Source organism: Prunus mume, linkage group LG8 (genome assembly GCF_029339155.1).
Source record: "Prunus mume cultivar Tortuosa linkage group LG8, ASM2933915v1, whole genome shotgun sequence".
Classification (NCBI taxonomy): Eukaryota; Viridiplantae; Streptophyta; class Magnoliopsida; order Rosales; family Rosaceae; genus Prunus; species Prunus mume.
In genome coordinates, this window is record NC_142705.1 from 1,262,213 (window position 1) to 1,279,256 (window position 17,044).

At 37.2% G+C, this 17,044-nt stretch overlaps 3 protein-coding genes across 6 annotated transcripts; 2 read left to right on the forward strand and 1 right to left on the reverse strand.

Moving 5' to 3' along the window:
- The first annotated feature begins 7,746 nt into the window (after nt 1-7,746).
- BT3 (BTB and TAZ domain protein 3) lies at nt 7,747-11,048 on the forward strand. Of its 4 annotated transcripts, none has more exons than XM_008244827.3 (7): nt 7,747-7,934; nt 8,138-8,244; nt 8,938-9,338; nt 9,453-9,583; nt 9,685-9,991; nt 10,223-10,536; nt 10,645-11,048. In XM_008244827.3, exons 3-7 carry the CDS (start codon nt 8,994-8,996, stop codon nt 10,763-10,765), a joined length of 1,218 nt encoding a protein of 405 aa, XP_008243049.2. In that variant the 5' UTR covers nt 7,747-7,934; nt 8,138-8,244; nt 8,938-8,993; the 3' UTR covers nt 10,766-11,048. The 4 variants fall into 4 exon arrangements, with proteins under 4 accessions (XP_008243049.2, XP_008243050.2, XP_088899319.1 ...); XM_008244828.2 differs by having other exon boundaries at nt 7,756-7,899; XM_089043193.1 differs by having other exon boundaries at nt 7,756-7,899; nt 8,138-8,220.
- Nucleotides 11,049-11,309: 261 nt separating this feature from the next.
- Nucleotides 11,310-13,307, reverse strand: LSM6A (Small nuclear ribonucleoprotein family protein). Its single transcript, XM_008244826.2, has 4 exons — nt 13,169-13,307; nt 11,883-12,031; nt 11,635-11,748; nt 11,310-11,535 (listed from the first exon to the last, which is right to left on the reverse strand). The coding sequence occupies exons 2-4, from the start codon at nt 11,995-11,997 to the stop codon at nt 11,489-11,491; spliced, it is 276 nt and encodes a 91-aa protein (XP_008243048.1). The 5' UTR covers nt 11,998-12,031; nt 13,169-13,307; the 3' UTR covers nt 11,310-11,488.
- Nucleotides 13,308-13,451: 144 nt separating this feature from the next.
- On the forward strand, nt 13,452-16,975 carry LOC103341378 (acyl-coenzyme A thioesterase 2, chloroplastic-like). Its single transcript, XM_089043191.1, has 5 exons — nt 13,452-14,383; nt 14,672-14,849; nt 14,958-15,427; nt 16,170-16,298; nt 16,594-16,975. The coding sequence occupies exons 1-5, from the start codon at nt 13,598-13,600 to the stop codon at nt 16,747-16,749; spliced, it is 1,719 nt and encodes a 572-aa protein (XP_088899317.1). The 5' UTR covers nt 13,452-13,597; the 3' UTR covers nt 16,750-16,975.
- The last annotated feature ends 69 nt before the right edge of the window (nt 16,976-17,044 follow it).

Sequence of the window (17,044 nt, forward strand, 5' to 3'; positions counted from 1 at the left end):
TTTGGTTGCAGTGGATTATGTATCCAAATGGGTCGAAGCAACTGCCCTACCCACGAATGACGCCAAGGTTGTGGTCAGATTTCTACGAAAGAATATTTTTACAAGATTCGGGGTCCCTCGTGCAATTATTAGTGATGGAGGTACGCATTTTTGCAATCGTCAATTTAATTCCCTTCTTGCAAAATATGGCATCACCCATAAAGTGTCTACTCCCTACCATCCGCAAACTAGTGGGCAAGTTGAAGTTTCGAATAGGGAATTGAAGAAAATCTTGGAAAAGACGGTGAGTGCCTCTAGGAAAGATTGGTCATTAAAATTGGATGATGCACTATGGGCTTATAGAACGGCGTTCAAAGCGCCAATTGGGATGTCACCATATAGACTTGTTTTTGGGAAAGCATGCCACCTTCCGGTGGAATTGGAGCATAAAGCGTTTTGGGCTATTAAAACACTCAATTTTGACATGAGTTCAGCAGGGGAGAAGAGGAAGTTACAATTGAATGAGCTAGAGGAACTTCGAAATGAATCGTATGAGAATGCGAAAATTTACAAGGACCGTACAAAGAAGTGGCATGACAAGCACATCTTGAAGAAGGAATTTTATGTGGGTCAAAGCGTTCTCCTCTACAACTCACGGTTGAAACTTTTTCCTGGGAAACTTCGCTCTCGTTGGTCTGGGCCATTCACGGTGTTAACAGTGTATCCTTATGGGACAATTGAAATCAAGAACGATCGTGACGGTACAACTTTCAAAGTTAATGGCCATCGACTCAAACCTTATGTGACAGCCGCATTTCTTGAGGAGGAGAGCACCTTCCTACTCGATGATCCCAAGTAAACGCATCCAAAAGTCGGGCTATTGACTCTAAACTAAGCGCTTGTTGGAAGGCAACCCAACTAGGTACCTTCGTTCCTTATCTTTTTAATTTTTATTTGTGTGTTTCCCTCGTTCATTTATTTTACTATTCTTTGTCCTTGCTCTTATTTTCTATTTAAACATTGAGGACAATGTTTCATTTAGGTTTGAGGTGGGTAAACATTCATTTTATTTTTTTATTTTTTTTTTTAGTCTTTTTCGAGTCATGCAAAGCATTGGTGTTTATGTTTCGATAATACTGTTTTAATCTGTGATAGAATTAAAGATTTGGCCCGCGTTGCCTTCTTCAGTTTTTCGTGCTGAATCCAGCCATATAAGGCTCGTAATTTTCTGACTTTTCGTTTGGAAGTTATAGCTGTTTTTCTGAACAGGGGTCTGGAACTGGAATATTTCTGCGATTCTGTACTGTGTTCTGTATTTAACGTCAGTTTTCATGCAGTTCTAGTCTATTTTCTGGTATTTGGTCTAAAGAAAAGTTATGCGTTTCTTTGTCTATTTTCTGAGCATATAAGGCTTGTCAAAATCCATGCAGTACTTTAAGAGATAATTGTTGAAAACTGATCTGAGGTCAAAATTGAAAAGAAGCAGTTTTTGTGAAACATAAATTCTAGTTAAAGTTGTCACTTTTCCTTGCTAATAGAGATGTATATGCCATGTTTTGATCATGAATGCTTTACTAACGTGTTGCCATGAAGGGTGATTGCATTATAATCTTTGCACTTCACAATACCATACTCGTAATGTTTTGGTGGACAAGGTTGCTATGCTCGAATGACTATGGAATATTAGTGGAGACTACCTTTGTGAGATAATTGAGCCAAAAGCCATTTTCTTTGAGAGGGGTTTCATTGTTTCTACTCTTAAACACTCTTCGATTTTATTCTTAATTAGATTGCTCTCATTAGGTTTGTATTGGATACTAAAGAATTTTCTTATTTTTGTAGGTATGTCGCTTCCAATTTGGATGGACCATAAGAGATGATGTTAGGCTATGCATGTTTTCACCCTCTAAAAGACTTTTCATCCTACCCCTTTGTGTGCGTCATTAACCCCTTTGTAACCAAACACTTAGCCCTTCCTTCATCACTCCTACTATCTTTTAACCTATATAACCCGTTTCTAAGCCATACCTTATAGCTTAGGATGTGCCAAAGTGATGAAAATAAGAAGGTTGGGCTCTACACCAAAGAATTAGCGTGTACCAAGGTGTTTGTGTAAAAATTGCAAGAAAAAAAAGAAATATAAGAAAAGAAAAGAAAAGAAAATATTTTGCAAATCAAAAGAATAAAAGTTCAAAATCACTCCAAATGGAGTAGAAAATATGCACAATCCCTGGACTCTGAGTGGTACAAAAAGTTCAAAAAGAGCTGTCCGTGTATGTGATCGTGAATAATGCTTTGGTATGTCCTAAGTTTTTGTTATTCCTTTCCTTTCTTTCTTAACCCAAACCTAGCCTTTCATTACAACCAAAGTAAAAGACCTAACTGATCTTTTGGGAAATCTTTCTTGGAGGTGAGGTATGTACTCTAGTTCTTAGTATTCGATTCTTTTTATGAGACATTATTTTTAGAAATTGCCATTCTTCAAGCTAAGCATATGTGTTAATATTTGATTTCCATTACATAACTTCATACACATATGTGACATTTGAGTGTAAGCCTAGGATTCTGAGAGAAAAATTATAGAGTGATATCCGGTGAGGATTAGAGTCAAGGCGAAATAATTCCATGGTATTCGAGTGTGGTTGTCTTTAAGCTTTGATGTTATGAGTTTTGGTATTACACATTACACTATGATGCAATTTACTTAAAGTGGCATATCTTTAGTGATGCAAATGTGATTGGCATGCATTGATTTTTATTAGCCAGTTAAAGTGGTGTCTTTAACGACTTTGTTTTGTAGTAAACGTTTGTGGGTATCGTGACTGGTAAACCCTCAGGAGACACAACTCCTCCTACTAGGGACACCTAGAGGTTTAACGGCTTGTGGCACATGCTAAGTGCTATCGAGTTTACCTGCGAAAGTGGTTTAGTTAGTTTTTGTCTTGTGTTTGTTTTAATTTCTAATTTTGCTCGAGGACTAGCAAAAGATAGGTTTGAGGTAGTTTGATAAGTGTATTATTTCCTATATTTTTACACCTTTTATATGTAGGTTTTGTGGGGAAAGTTAATTAAAAAGAGTATTATTACTTTACTTTCCTTATTTTCAGCTATTCTGCGCTCTTGGAAGGATTTCAACTGAAAATTAACTTTTCGAATGCATTTTAGTGCAAGACCAATTGTAGAAGAAAGCTAAGACATTGAAGATCATTGTATCAAAGTTTCATAATTTTCTACCAAGCCAAATGCTCCAGACCTGCAAGTCAAGACAGCCTAAGTTGAAATCCCGTCAGAACTGCACTGCTGTGGAAGAGTGAAGATTTGAATATCTTTCCGATTTTTCCTAGTGGTGTGTAATATATGCTTGGAAAGCTTAGAGATAAAGCTACGTTTCTCATATTTTTCCAGAATTTTCTAGGAAGTGGAACAACCCCAAAACGTGCGTGCAAGTTGGCTGACGTGTTTCCAAGTCAAATAAGGATTCTTTCCTAGTTTGTTTCCTTAATTGTTTGAGATTTTGTTTTGCTTTAGGAGAGTTTTTCTAGACCTTTTTGAAGTAGGGTTTAGTTGTTTTATACTATATAAGGTCACCCTAGGATCTCTTCATGGATCATCTTTTTCCACCATCGTTTTCTCTACCATCTTTTTCCACCATCGTTTTCTCTACCATATTTTTCCACCAACTTTCATACAACCAGAGAAATATCAGAGGAAGCCAAGAATTTGCTGCCTCATTATTTGAGGAGCTTTTGAAGGTGTTCCTGTGAAGATTCTGAAGATCAAGTCCATCGGCCAAATTGGTTTTATGACAATAATTCTCTTGTTTATATTTTCTTCTGTCATGAACTAATTTCCCTTGCTAGGGCTACGATGTAGCCTAACCATGAATACTCAATTTTTATAGTTATATTAATTCCTTATTATTATCCCATGTTGAGTATTTGTTACTGTTCTTAATGATTTAAATATCTAGCTAATATTTAATTGATGATCCAAGCGGAGACCGAGAGGAGATGTTTGGTGTTTGCTTCTTGTAACAAATACCATGACTTGAATGAGTGCCCGAGAGGGACTAACATGACTCATGCAGTTTTCTTGTAGGTTCTCATAGAACTTAATGGGTTCTTGGTTTTCTAAATCCGTTGCTCGAGAGAGAATGGGTTGTTAATTGAGAATACTTTTGGTTGAGCCCGAGAGGGGATATCGAATGAATTAGGAGAAACCAACTGTCAACAGGGATAGTAATTAGGGTTAATTGGCTATAAGAATTAAGTAGAATTGGTTATGGTGAAATCGGATGCTCTAGTGTCTCGTCATCTTAATTTTCTATCGTTAATTAAATTGTTATTTTTCATAATTGTTTTAGTTTTCTTGAATCAATCAATCTTCTTAATTAACTGTTCAAATAAACTTCTAAATTAATCATAATTGGTAGTTAATAGGAAATTACAGTCTTCGTGGGAACGACACTCTACTTATTTCTATATTACTTGTACGAATTGTGCGCTTGCAATAATTTCACAACAGCAGCCCACATGAGGGTGATGACGCCAGCCCTACCCTTTTTTTATTTACAAATTTATAAATAAACTCAATCCTAGACATGTATTTATAAAAAAAACTCAAACACTATTTAAACATAGAAACACACCCAAAATCAACCACAAAGTCAACAATTGTATATTTTTTGGGTGTATTTATAAATGAGTTTTGAGTGTGTGTAATAATGGGTTTTGGGTGTGTTTATAAAGTGTTTTGGGTGTTGGGTTTTTTTATAATTTCAGCTTCCATTTTAGGTGTTTTAGTGAAACTCCTTTTTTTATTTTGCTTTTCCACCCATTATCATGGCAACCCAATGCAATTACTATTCATATGAGATTAATTTTACTTATATGTATGAGCTTAATAATAATAATAATAAATTGCTAGGTATGTATAAAAAAATATTTCTGAATTTTATTTTATTTTTTTACGTTGATGACGTCAGTGTTGGCGTCATCGCCCTTATGCAACAACTCGGACTGTTCTTGTCTTCGAGCCTGCCCAGGCTTGCTGGAGCCCACCATATGCCCGAACTGGATTGCTGCGCTAGAAATGATTTTTGAGGCCTAAAGGGCCTTTGGATTAAGCTGCTAAGGTGGAGATGGTCTTAATGGCCCTTTAAGGTGGACTGAGGAGGCCCATATTGACTGGGCTGTTTCTTGTAACACTCAGGGCCTGGGCTTTTGTCTTGCTTTCTTGCTGAAACGATGGTCAGTCTAAACTAAACAAACAACAGACAAAGTATGGGCTTTTCTCTTTGCTCAGGTGGGTTTTATTTTATGGGTCGTCTTTTTCTTTTTTCTTTTTTCCTTTTTCCTTTTCCCAATTAATTTTTGGGTCGTCTTTAGGGAGGTGGGCTTCATTTTTAATATTGCTTATAAATCATCTGTACTTTCGACCAAAATAATAATAATATATATATATATATAAATCATCTGTACTAAAATATGGATAATGGAAAGTCCCCCTCCCCCCTCTCTCCCAAAAGAATTAATCTAATTGAAGGAGGGCCACCGGCCACCCGAGTAAAAGGTTGGTTGAGGTGGGGCCCATCTTCCACATCACCTATTTGATCTTTCCCATGCAAGCAAACAAGCAAACAAGCAAACAAGCAAACTAGTAGCTTTCCGACCAGAGTACAGACGATCACCGTCCCTTTCCTTTCCTTGGCCTTTTCTGCTCGTTTATTCCTTTCTCTCTCTTCTTTCCTTGGCCGTCCACACTTTCTCCCTCTATCTCTCCCTTTGCTTTAAAAATTTCTAACCCACTGGATGATCGTATGGGCATTATAAGAGGGTCCCACATCTCCTTTTTTTTCCATCCTTTTCCTTTCCTAGGTGCTCTCTGAAAAGAGAAAACACTCCTCCCACCTAGACCAAGCCCAGCAACCCCATTCATCCGTCCATACTCAACCACACACACACACTTTCATATCGTATCGTGTCATATTGTATCACTAATATTATAAATAAACATGTTAATTAGATCTAAGAGTACCATACTCAATGGCGGACCCAAAATTTTTTATAGGGCTAGGCTAAATATATATTTTTTTTTAGGAGATATATTATAAGCTTTTTTTTTTCTCATGAAACAGAAATGTAAATAAAATTTTATAGATCAAACAAAGTCACGTTACAATATCAAACTCTTTAGTTTAACTACGTGAAATCCGAGTTCAGAAATTTTCTCAAAAATTGAAGTATCAACATTAGAAGCAGAAAGTGTATCCTTATTATCGTTACCACTTTTTTTGAAGAATGAATAAATAGTTTTTCCTCTCTTTGCCAGTCTATTATCATCACATGACATGATATCCTAACAAGAAATACCAAACACCAAAAATCATATATGCTAATTAATAATTCAAGTTGCAAAAATAAAACATATATCAACAACCTCCAAAAAAATTCACCCAAACCCTAAATTATAAAAACTTAACAACAACAATTAAAATTGGAAATTAAATATATATAAAAAAGTAGAAAAACTTACCAAGATTGAAGAACTCATTGAAGATAGGTTGGCACCATTTTTTAGAGGAGGAGAGCTATTTCCTTTAGGCTCTCAAGGTTCGAATATGGCGTTTTGGGTGGCTGGAAGAATTTTTTTAATGTTTGCTCTCTGTGGGTGTAGCCCAATATCAGTACGATTAAAATAGATCAAGTTGGTAGAGTCTTAGCGTGAGTTATACTTATAATCAAATTTATATAGGTTTGAATTGATGTTTATTATTTCATATATACTTTGGAAATAGGCTTATTTTAAAGGGAGTTTCACTAAAACACCCAAAATGGAGGTTGAAATTATAAAAAAACCCAACACCCAAAACACTTTATAAACACACCCAAAACCCATCATTATACACACTCAAAACCTATTTATAAACACACCCAAAAAGTTGACTTTGGGGTTAATTTTAGGTGTGTTTCTATGTTTAAATAGTGTTTAGGTTTTTTTTATAAATACATGTCTAGGATTGGGTTTATTTATAAATTTGTATATTTTAAATAAAGCTATTATTTACTTTATTTAAACTGGGCTATTATTAGTTTATTATATTTATGTAGTGGGCTAATATTTATTGAAGTACGAATAAACTTAACTATATTTAATATTTAAAAATCTTCCCCTAGGCTCCAGCCTAGTAATAGATCTGCCCTTGACCATACTTAATGAGTACTAGTGAGATTCATATTACAAAAAATATGAACCCAAACCAAGTAAGTATAAGACTCTTAATAAGTAGAAGTAGTGTTGGTTTAATTCATTAACAGGGAATTCCAATATAATAATATGTAAAATCTACATAACTACGTTCTGTTCTGTTACAATGTTTACTTTGCATTGCATAGCCATGGGCTGATGGGCATCGACAGACATATTATACATGGCAGGCCTTGCGTTGACGCCATGATCCACTTCCACTTGTGTTGTGTACATGCGTGTGTGATAGTGTGAGCTTCAGTCTCGATTGATCACCATTTCAGTCTCTGTGTTTTGTATCCACTACCACACCACTTGTATTATCAACTTGACTCCGACGATGGAATCTTAATACCAAAATTGGCATGCTTGTTTTTCTTTGCTTTGTTTAGATAAAAATATCCGGAGGGAGAGACAGAGAAACCAATTTCTCGTGAGCGACAGATCAAAAAAATAGACAAGAAGGAAAGCGAAGGAAAAATAATAATGAGCAATAAATTTCCCCTCCCTCGTATATATTTTAGGAGAAGACACACGTCCATCGCGCTCTCTCTCTCTCTCTCTCTCTCCTCTCTCCTCTGCATTCTAGACTATACCAGCTCTCTCTCTCTCTGCTCTGCCTCTCAACTCAACTCAACACTACTCCTTCATCCAATTCCACCGCTCTCATCACTTGTACGATATCCTTCAATTTCTCTTCTTCATTTCAGGTGCTCTGAATAATATTTTCTTTTCCCACCTAACAAACAGTCTTTATGTGGAAAGTTTTCTTATTTTCAGATTTTGATCCTTGACGATTTTAGTTCAAACTTTTGCTTTGAATTTGAGTAGATGGTTGCCTGAGCAGAATACTACATAATTCCTGTGAGGATTTATTCTGAATTTTAATATTTTGTCAATTTCTTTGTTTCAGTTTCTTCCGCATTGAATGTATTTCTAGCACCAGTGATAGGACTGTGGGGAAGATCGGCGCAAATCTCGAATTTTTGTGAGAAGGTTTGCTTTTTTTATATATTTAAGGTATGATTCCGGATTTTCTTGAATTTTATTGATTACCAAAAACAGGGCATTAAGACTACATGTATGCCTAACTCTATGTCTACTGTGAATAATAAATAAATCAGCTCCCAAAGTTGGTTAAAATTAAGCATATGACATTAGCTCTAGACTTACGGTTGAAGTTAAAAGCTTTTACATTTGTCTCTCCCTTGGTGGATGCCTAGTTTCCTGTAAACTGTGGCAAAGTTTTTAGCAGTAATTCTAGCTTTGGGAGCATATCTTTCCTGCATCGCTGGTTTGAGATTGGGACAAAAGAAATTTCTAAACTCTAAGTTAGGCATGCTAGAGGTTCCTCCATTTCTCAAGTAATTTTGGAACTGGTCTACAAGCCAAGAAGGCTTCCTGTTAATGATTCTTTTCCTCTTTGGCACTTTGAAGTCTTTTGCTTCTTTCATTAGCAGTTGTTGGCATTCCTTCCCAAGTGGATTTTTATGTTTTGATCCAACCATGAGATATACCATTTAGGCCACAGACACCTATAAATAGATCTTATGCCCAGCTATTTCCTGTTGCACAAGTATTGTACGAGAAGTATTCCATGCACTGTTTCATATTAATATAATTGGTGCATTTATGATCTAATTCCATTTGTGTTCTACAACATTCAAAACTATTCTTGCATTTTTCATAAGCTCTTTTTTTCTTTGTGTGCAGATCTTCTATCCATACTTGTTTTTTATATAGTTATTTTAGACAAACTACAATAGCCAATGGCTTCACCTACTCTTGACTCACCCTGGTCATCCTCACCTAGCGATTCATTTTGTGGATCTTTCAATATACGTATAGAGGGAGAGATTCCGGACGAAATTTTACCTGTTCTGGAAGACCCAACCTCTTCTGTGTCCTATAACCATAATATCCCAAAACCTCCTCCTCCTGTCCCTAGTAAAACCTATTCATGGAACAAATATTTCAAAAGGCTTTCACGGAGTTGCTCTGTCCCAAAGGAAACAATGGATACATGGGACAAGCTTTTTAAAGATGGATATGGTGCTGATGTCTATATTTTCACCGAGGATGAATCATATATTCCAGCTCATTCTAGTGTTCTGGTGAGTTAATTGAATTGATCCCATAGTTGCATCACTAGAAATTCCTCAATGAAAATTCCTCAATGAAATTTCTGGATGTGGCTTAAAGGTTTTCCTTTTATATTGAATGTGCAGAGCATTGCATCACCGGTGCTAGGTAATTTCTTGCAGCAATCAAAAGTTAAAAATGGCATGAGATACATTAAGATCCCTGGGGTACCTTATGAAGCTGTCTACACTTTCATTCGTTTTCTTTACTCATCCTGGTATGTTGGAATTATGTTGTTCAGTAAGCTATCCCCTTCCAATGATTAATTGCTTATTTTAGCTAAATTTCTTGCAATATTTTCTTGTGTGTCTTATGCAGCTATGAAAAGGAAGAGATGAAGAAATTTGTTCTCCATTTGTTGGTTTTGTCACACTCCTACTCAGTTCCATCACTAAAAAGAGTTTGTATATATCTTCTTGAGCAAGGATGGCTAAGAAAAGAAAACGTGGTTGATGTGCTTCAATTGGCGAGGAACTGTGATGCACCACGGCTCTCCTTAATTTGTGTTCGTATGATTGTGAAGGACTTTAAAGCCATATCATCAACTGAAGGCTGGAAAGTGATGAAGCAAGTTAATCCTGCACTTGAACAAGAGCTGCTAGAGTCTGTTGTTGAAGCAGATTCTGTAAGCTGGTTTCTCTTTCCTTTTTCAATGATTTTACCTTACCTCTGTATGGTTTGTGGGGCGGTGGGATGGGGAGATACATTTTTGTTTTGTAAAAAGAAAAGATTTTAGGTTTTCAACAAGGTGGTATTTTTGTATCTAATTGAATGTTTATGCAAGCGTAAAGTCATCAGTACTCTTTTAGTTCACTCCTTTAAATTTGGGATCTTAGATTCAACTTTTTGGTGCCAGAGGAAGGAAGAGAGGTTGAAGAAAAAGGAAGAGAGAAAAGTGTACTTGCAACTGTACGAGGCAATGGAAGCCCTCCTTCACATATGCAGGGATGGATGTAGGACCATAGGTCCCCGTGACAAGGTGTTCAGAGGAAGCCAGGTTGCTTGTGATTTCCCTGCTTGCAAGGGGCTTGAGACCTTAGTTCGTCATTTCTCCAGCTGTAAAACCCGGGTTCCTGGTGGATGTGCTCACTGCAAGCGCATGTGGCAGCTTCTTGATCTGCATTCTCGTATTTGTGATGAGCCTGATTCATGCAAGGTCCCTTTGTGTAGGTAAGCATGAGAAATCCTGTGGGACTTTGGTGTTGCTGCCAGTAATATGGATGCCATGTGCCACTATGATTGAAATGATTTTTGCATAATTACTCTCTGTGGTTTCAGGCATTTCAAGGAAAAAATGCAGCAGCAGACCAAGAAAGATGAAGCTAAATGGAAGTTGTTGGTGAGTAAGGTGGTAGCAGCAAAGCTGGGACCAATCTCATGTCGGCGTGCAAGTTTCTAATGACCTCTAGCATTTCAAAGCAAAATGTATCAACTGAGAATGATTTATCGTAGCTTTTTTATTTATCAATTAAATTTCAATGTATCGAGAATCGTCTGTTTCTTTTGTGGGGTGGGGGTGTCAAGTAAATGTAATAAGCATATGATTTCTGACTGACGCTGTTGACTTGGCCTCTCACTATCACTTCCTTTATCGTTTCCTTCTTGTAAGCCCCATTGGAGGGATTTCAACTAGATGACGAGTATGAGATTTTTGGCATGTTCAGCTTTATGCTGTTGAACAACCACCTTCCATGCTACCTACGGCTACTGAAAACGTTATAACCTTATGCATAGTTTGCCTCTCAAACATAAGTCTAGCAAAGCACATTTTCTACTGCTCCCTGTTTTATGTAAGCCTTTTAGTACTGACAGTGACCCTAAAACTAGGGCCCTCGTAACAAATTCACTACGATTTATGAATCATCATCGAGCATTCCCAAGATAAGCCAGGCTTCGGTGAGAATATGACAAGCATTCATCATAATAATAATTAATCATCAGTCTTCAGATAATTTCTTCACTCATTCAAGACCAAATATTTTTCAAAAAAATGTATTGGGTAGGGTAGTTAGTCCTACTTCCTTCTCATAAAAAGCTCCACGTAAGTTTACATTACAACACAATTGCATTAAGCATGACAGTAGAGATGTTCTACATGGGTTGATAACATCACAATAGTATGCTATGCACCATCTGCTAAATTCCTCCTCGTCGTACTAATGTACAGAACTGCATCAATGCCAAAACAGAAAAAGAAATTCCAATTATTCTATTAACCAAGGTAACAACACCACGAGCAATATAACAAGATAATTCATAGAACATTACCATTATTTCCACGAATAAAAGCATCACCATACTTATTTTTCAACTGTCCGTTGACATATTCTTCTGTTTGTTCCATCGCTATATTCATATAACCATCAAGACAAGCAAGAATACCTGTATAAGAAAATTAAGACATCAAAAGGGCTAATCCCTGCATCTTGATCAACACCAGAAACAAAAACAAAGTCGTGAGAATACAAGAAAAGAAAAACCTATAGGCATGAAAAAAGGATTACAGAAACATGGACCTCGATAGTCAACACCAGAATTCAGTTTAACAACAACTGGTCGCCCACGAATTGATTTAAGGAAATCTGCAGGAGTTTTTGTGGTTCCTGTCCCTTTCTCTCCCCCTGCACTCATCTTCTCTATCCTAAATCTTAACTTCTTACACCTCCTGAAATGATATCAAATGTTAAACAAATTCAAACAGTCAAGAAAATAAAGTAAAAGAACACATATGTAACAACACATAAACACAAGCCACCAAAAGACGAATACATATCATAAAGATTCGCAAAACCAGAGCTACTGTAGAGGACAGATACATCAACCAATCTTGGCAGCACAAAACCCCCCGAATACATTCTGAGCAGAACTGAGTGACTTTTAAAACAACCCCATCCAAGCAAACAATCCTAGTTTGTTGGTATCAGATTATTAACTCAGTTAAAAGTAACGCTGACACCATATATGAAGAAAACAATAGACAACAAATTTTTTACAGACTTTTCAATCCCTGTACAAACACCAGAGAAAAAGAAATGTTTAAGAAAAGCAGATTGCCACTCAACTGATTGCATAGCTCAAGGAATAGCTAACTAAACCAAACTGATCTAAAAGGCACCCAATTATCAGTTAGAAAGCTCATCAGTCAAAAGGCAATATTCCAAATGATCCTACCATATGCCTAAGTGAATAAGATGGCATCTGACATCATACAAACAATTTTGTTAAGATATGAACACCTCTCCAACCTCCTTCTGCAGAAACATATTGTGCTGTGAGTGAACTTACAACACTTTTAAGTAACGAGGATGCCATCTACAGGTCTACATAAGCATCTAACACACACTTGATTCCAGCCCCGAAGGGGTGCTACAAAAGTCATCCTTTTGATTATAGAATATATGTCGTCGAAACAGTCCCATGAAATGAAATTGATTACACAAACAAAGGATATATCTTTTTTCTTTTTTTAAATTAAAAAAGAAAAATTAACAAAAGTGCTAGACCTAAAACCCATGATATCAACAAAATTATCAACAAATTCTTTAAAATTCTTCACCGAAAATCACTTAACACATTTATGCCCATATTGAGTTTGGCCTAATTGCATTTTCATCGTCATAAATATCTCAACAGTAACCTTACTCAGACAATAGATCAAATTCAAGAAACCCTAAAGGGCAAGTTCAAAAAATTCTTTAATAAATGTAAACAAGAACAACGAAAGGAGTTCATATAAGAGCTACGACTAAAAGACCAAAAGTGCTGTGAAAGATAAAGAAGAAGATGCGGATCAAGCACACACCTTTTTGGTTCCGGAGCTTGAACTTTGAGAGAGCGCGAGAAAGACAGTGACAAACTAACCGGGAAGCCCTGACTGCCTTATATATTAGGGTGGGAGTTTGGACCATGGGGTCTGTTTGTAAGCCCACCGCAGTCGTTGGGCCTTATTCGTGCATTCGCCCATATTCTTTTTTTCTTGGTCAAACTTAGGTCGAAGTTTCACAATAAATGAATTTCCACCTGGCCTGCACAAAATGGAACCCAGCCAACCAATAACAGCATAAACAGATCCTACCCGCCCTGATTAAAAGACACAGAGAATCTGAGATCCTCTCTGTATATAATTTGTGACACATTCTACGGTTCGATTGACGATCGTGGTCACATATACAAACTCCGATCAAAGTCAGGAGCTTTTGTATCTTTTTCCAATTCAATTCACTTGGGAACCATGATACCACTCAGAAAACCACTTCCCCACCTCCTCTTCAAACCCAATTTCAAATCTTCATCACTCCAAGCACTTGTTTCATACTCAACAAAATCTGAAACAAGCAGTACCCAGATATCAAATTCACCAAAACAAGCAAACCCCATATTCAAAATCGCACCTTTTATTCCTATTTCACCAGCATTCCTTCAAACCGGGTCAGTGTTGTCATATGCTGGTTCTAAATCCTGTTTTAACAATGATGCTCATGTTATCGATACCCACTCGCCTAAATCTCCAAAGCAAGAAAAATCAGTTTCTAGAGCCACCAAATATGGTCCAATTTTATACAGACTAATACCAAACAGGCCATTGTCAACTGCAAATTCTGACCCGTCACGTTCCAAACCATTGGATTCTGCGGAGCCAGCTGAACCGCTTTCTTCAGAGTCAATCCCAGCTGTTTCCGCCGTAACTTCACCATATGATAGTTCACAGCCAATTGATGCAGGCTCTTCAATCCGAAAACCGATCAGTTTATGGCCCGGAATGTACCATTCACCTGTAACAAATGCTCTCTGGGAAGCAAGATCAAAAATGTATGAGAAACTCGGGGACACGCCAATTGACGCTCCTTCACAGAGTGAATTGGTGGCGAGAACTCCGGCGCAGAGCCGGACTAGTATTCTCTATAAGTTTTCATCTGATTATAAACTCAGAGAGCAGTACAGGAACCCTTGGAATGAGATTAGGATGGGGAAGTTGGTTGAGGATCTCGATGCTCTTGCTGGAACCATTGCATACAAGGTATTAACTTGAGGCATCTAATATAAGCTCTGTTTCGTGTTTTTACATAACTGCAATTGAGTATGTATTTGTTTGAATTTTGTTGATTGGAATTTGGATTGGTAGAAAAAGCTGCTAACAAAGTTTTTTTTTCCCTAACTGGGTTCTAACTTCTAATTAGCATTTTGCATAGAGGGATTTCCTTGAATTAGAGGTTGGTTTGGGATTCCATAACCTTTTGAGTGTTGTCTGTTGCCACTTCATTGAAAATCATAGTTTTTTAACTTCACTCATTCACCTGCTGACTAGCACTGCTGCAATGAAGATGGCGCAACGAGGCCTCTACTATTGGTGACTGCTTCTGTTGACAAGATGGTTCTGAAAAAACCTATCCGTGTTGACACTGATTTGAATCTAGGTGGTGCTGTTGCATGGGTGGGGAAATCATCCATGGAGATTCAACTGGAAGTCACTCAATCCATGCATGGTACTGAAGAATATATAACAAATATGATTCTCATAAGATCTAAGGATCATGATTTTAGTTTTAATTTGTTGTTGTGCCGAGTGCTGACTATGGAAACTTGACTTGTAGGAACCCCACACCCATCAGAGTCCATTGCTCTTATAGCAAACTTCACATTTGTGGCCCGTGATTCTGAGACTGGAAAATCTGCTCCGGTTAACCAAATCTCACCTGAGACTGAAAAGGAAAAATTGCTTTGGGAAGAGGCAGATAAGAGGAACAAAATGAGGAAAAAGAAGAGAGGAGCACATAAAACAGATATTGAAAACCAAGACGCAAACAGATTCAATGCCTTGTTAGCCGAAGGTCGAGTTTTCTGCGACATGCCAGCACTGGCAGACCGAGATAGCATTCTTATTAGGGATACGTGCCTGGAGAACTCCTTTATTTGCCAGCCACAGCAAAGGAACATCCATGGTCGGATCTTTGGAGGATTTTTAATGCGAAGAGCATTTGAACTGGCCTTCTCAACAACGTATGCATTTGCTGGTGTAGCACCACACTTTCTAGAAGTTGATCATGTTGATTTTGTTAGACCTGTAAGTAACTGAGCCTTTTGCCTATAAAAGTCTGTTGAACTGGCTACTATGAACGTTTTTCAGTTCTCTTTGTGTGTGTAGAGACATGGCATGCTGCATAAGTATTATTGAAGCATAAGACGGACTATAAATGCATATATACACATACTTGTTTAAGATTGAAAACTATCACATCTTATTGATTGTACTATGAGCAAACATGAGCACTAGTTGGTCTGCACTCTTTGTTATTTTCTCTTTGTATGTGATCATGGCTTGACAAGAGAATGTCATTTACAAAATAGCATCTTGGACTAAAACGGAACTGATAGACCACTCATTTCGAAGTGTCAGTTTTTAGGCAAGAGAGATATTACGAGATAAATAGCACCTTTGATGGCTGCCCTCCATTATATTGCATCTTTTGATGGCTGCCCTCCATTATATTGCATCTTTTGTCTTCAAAGATTGTTTGAGCATGCAAGTGAACTGAAATAAAGGTGTGAGCGCCTAGTAACTTTTGGCAGCTCCGAATTTATGCTATAATTCCCTAAGAGGTTAAATACAGTATAATTTTTTCTAGGTTTGCTTGAAAAAGAAAGAGTTTATGCAACTCCATTCAAGTAAAGAACTGAGTCTTTGAACAGAAAAAGTTGTCACTTCCCCAACTTGCATTATCAGGCAGAAATGAATACAAAATTTCATCAAATGTTGGTACATGTTGGGGGGATTAATTAACCACAAATTTATTTTGCTGATGCAGGTGGATGTAGGAAACTTCCTACGTTTGAAGTCTTGTGTTCTCTATACAGAACTTGGGAACCCAGCTGAACCTCTGATAAACGTGGAAGTCGTTGCTCATGTGACACAGCCTGAGCTTAGGTCCAGTGAGGTGAGCACGTGACTTAACAAAAACATTCTGAAGGTAGCTTTTACACAAGGCATGTGAAATGAATCTATTCATTGTCACCGAAATACCTTAGCAAACCAGCAAACCCAGGAAGATAATATAATCAAGAAGGCTATAGAAAAATGAGTGTAAAGGAATGAGTGGGCTTAGTTTTGAGAAAATCTCTGTCAAATATGATCTTCAAATGAAATCCTTATTTCTGCTCTACAAATGCTTGGGGGTCTGGGGAATATGTAGATAGGTTCATGTCTTATATATAACATATATATTTGAACAGGTATCAAACAAATTCTATTTCACATTCTCTGCCCCTCCTGAAGCCATGAAAGATGGGATCCGGATTCGGAATGTTGTTCCTGCTACAGTAGAGGAAGCACGCCGGGTGATTGAACGTATGGATGCTGAAGAGAAATCCCAGTTTGTTGCATCGTGAACGTGCAAGGAGGCAAGGCAAGCATCAGTGAAAATCAAACAGCTCTAGACTGTAATCAAGGAATGTCTTTCTTTCTTTTTGGGCGGGGTTCAAAAGCAATGTCATTCTTGTGTGTACTTGGGGAGGGCAACAAATTGTTTGGCAAATTTTGTATATTTTGAAAACCTTGTAGCTCCATCCAGTTTTATTTGTTTCTATAAATAGAGCCTTCCAATAAATAAATAAATGGGCTATCACATCAAGTGATGTAATAATTATGAGTAATGCTACACTTACCACATTTTTATCCCACATT

Coding starts and splice junctions, on each gene's coding strand:
- BT3 (XM_008244827.3), top strand. CDS start 8,994: ATGGCTTCACCTACTCTTGACTCACCCTGGTCATCCTCACCTAGCGAT. Junction 9,584..9,684: donor CGTTTTCTTTACTCATCCTG/GTATGTTGGAAT, acceptor TGTCTTATGCAG/CTATGAAAAGGAAGAGATGA. Junction 9,992..10,222: donor CTGTTGTTGAAGCAGATTCT/GTAAGCTGGTTT, acceptor TTTTGGTGCCAG/AGGAAGGAAGAGAGGTTGAA.
- LOC103341378 (XM_089043191.1), top strand. CDS start 13,598: ATGATACCACTCAGAAAACCACTTCCCCACCTCCTCTTCAAACCCAAT. Junction 14,384..14,671: donor CTGGAACCATTGCATACAAG/GTATTAACTTGA, acceptor CCTGCTGACTAG/CACTGCTGCAATGAAGATGG. Junction 16,299..16,593: donor CTGAGCTTAGGTCCAGTGAG/GTGAGCACGTGA, acceptor ATATTTGAACAG/GTATCAAACAAATTCTATTT.
- LSM6A (XM_008244826.2), bottom strand. CDS start 11,997: ATGAGTGCAGGGGGAGAGAAAGGGACAGGAACCACAAAAACTCCTGCA. Junction 11,749..11,882: donor TTCTGGTGTTGACTATCGAG/GTCCATGTTTCT, acceptor TTTCTTATACAG/GTATTCTTGCTTGTCTTGAT. Junction 11,536..11,634: donor TTTTATTCGTGGAAATAATG/GTAATGTTCTAT, acceptor GCATTGATGCAG/TTCTGTACATTAGTACGACG.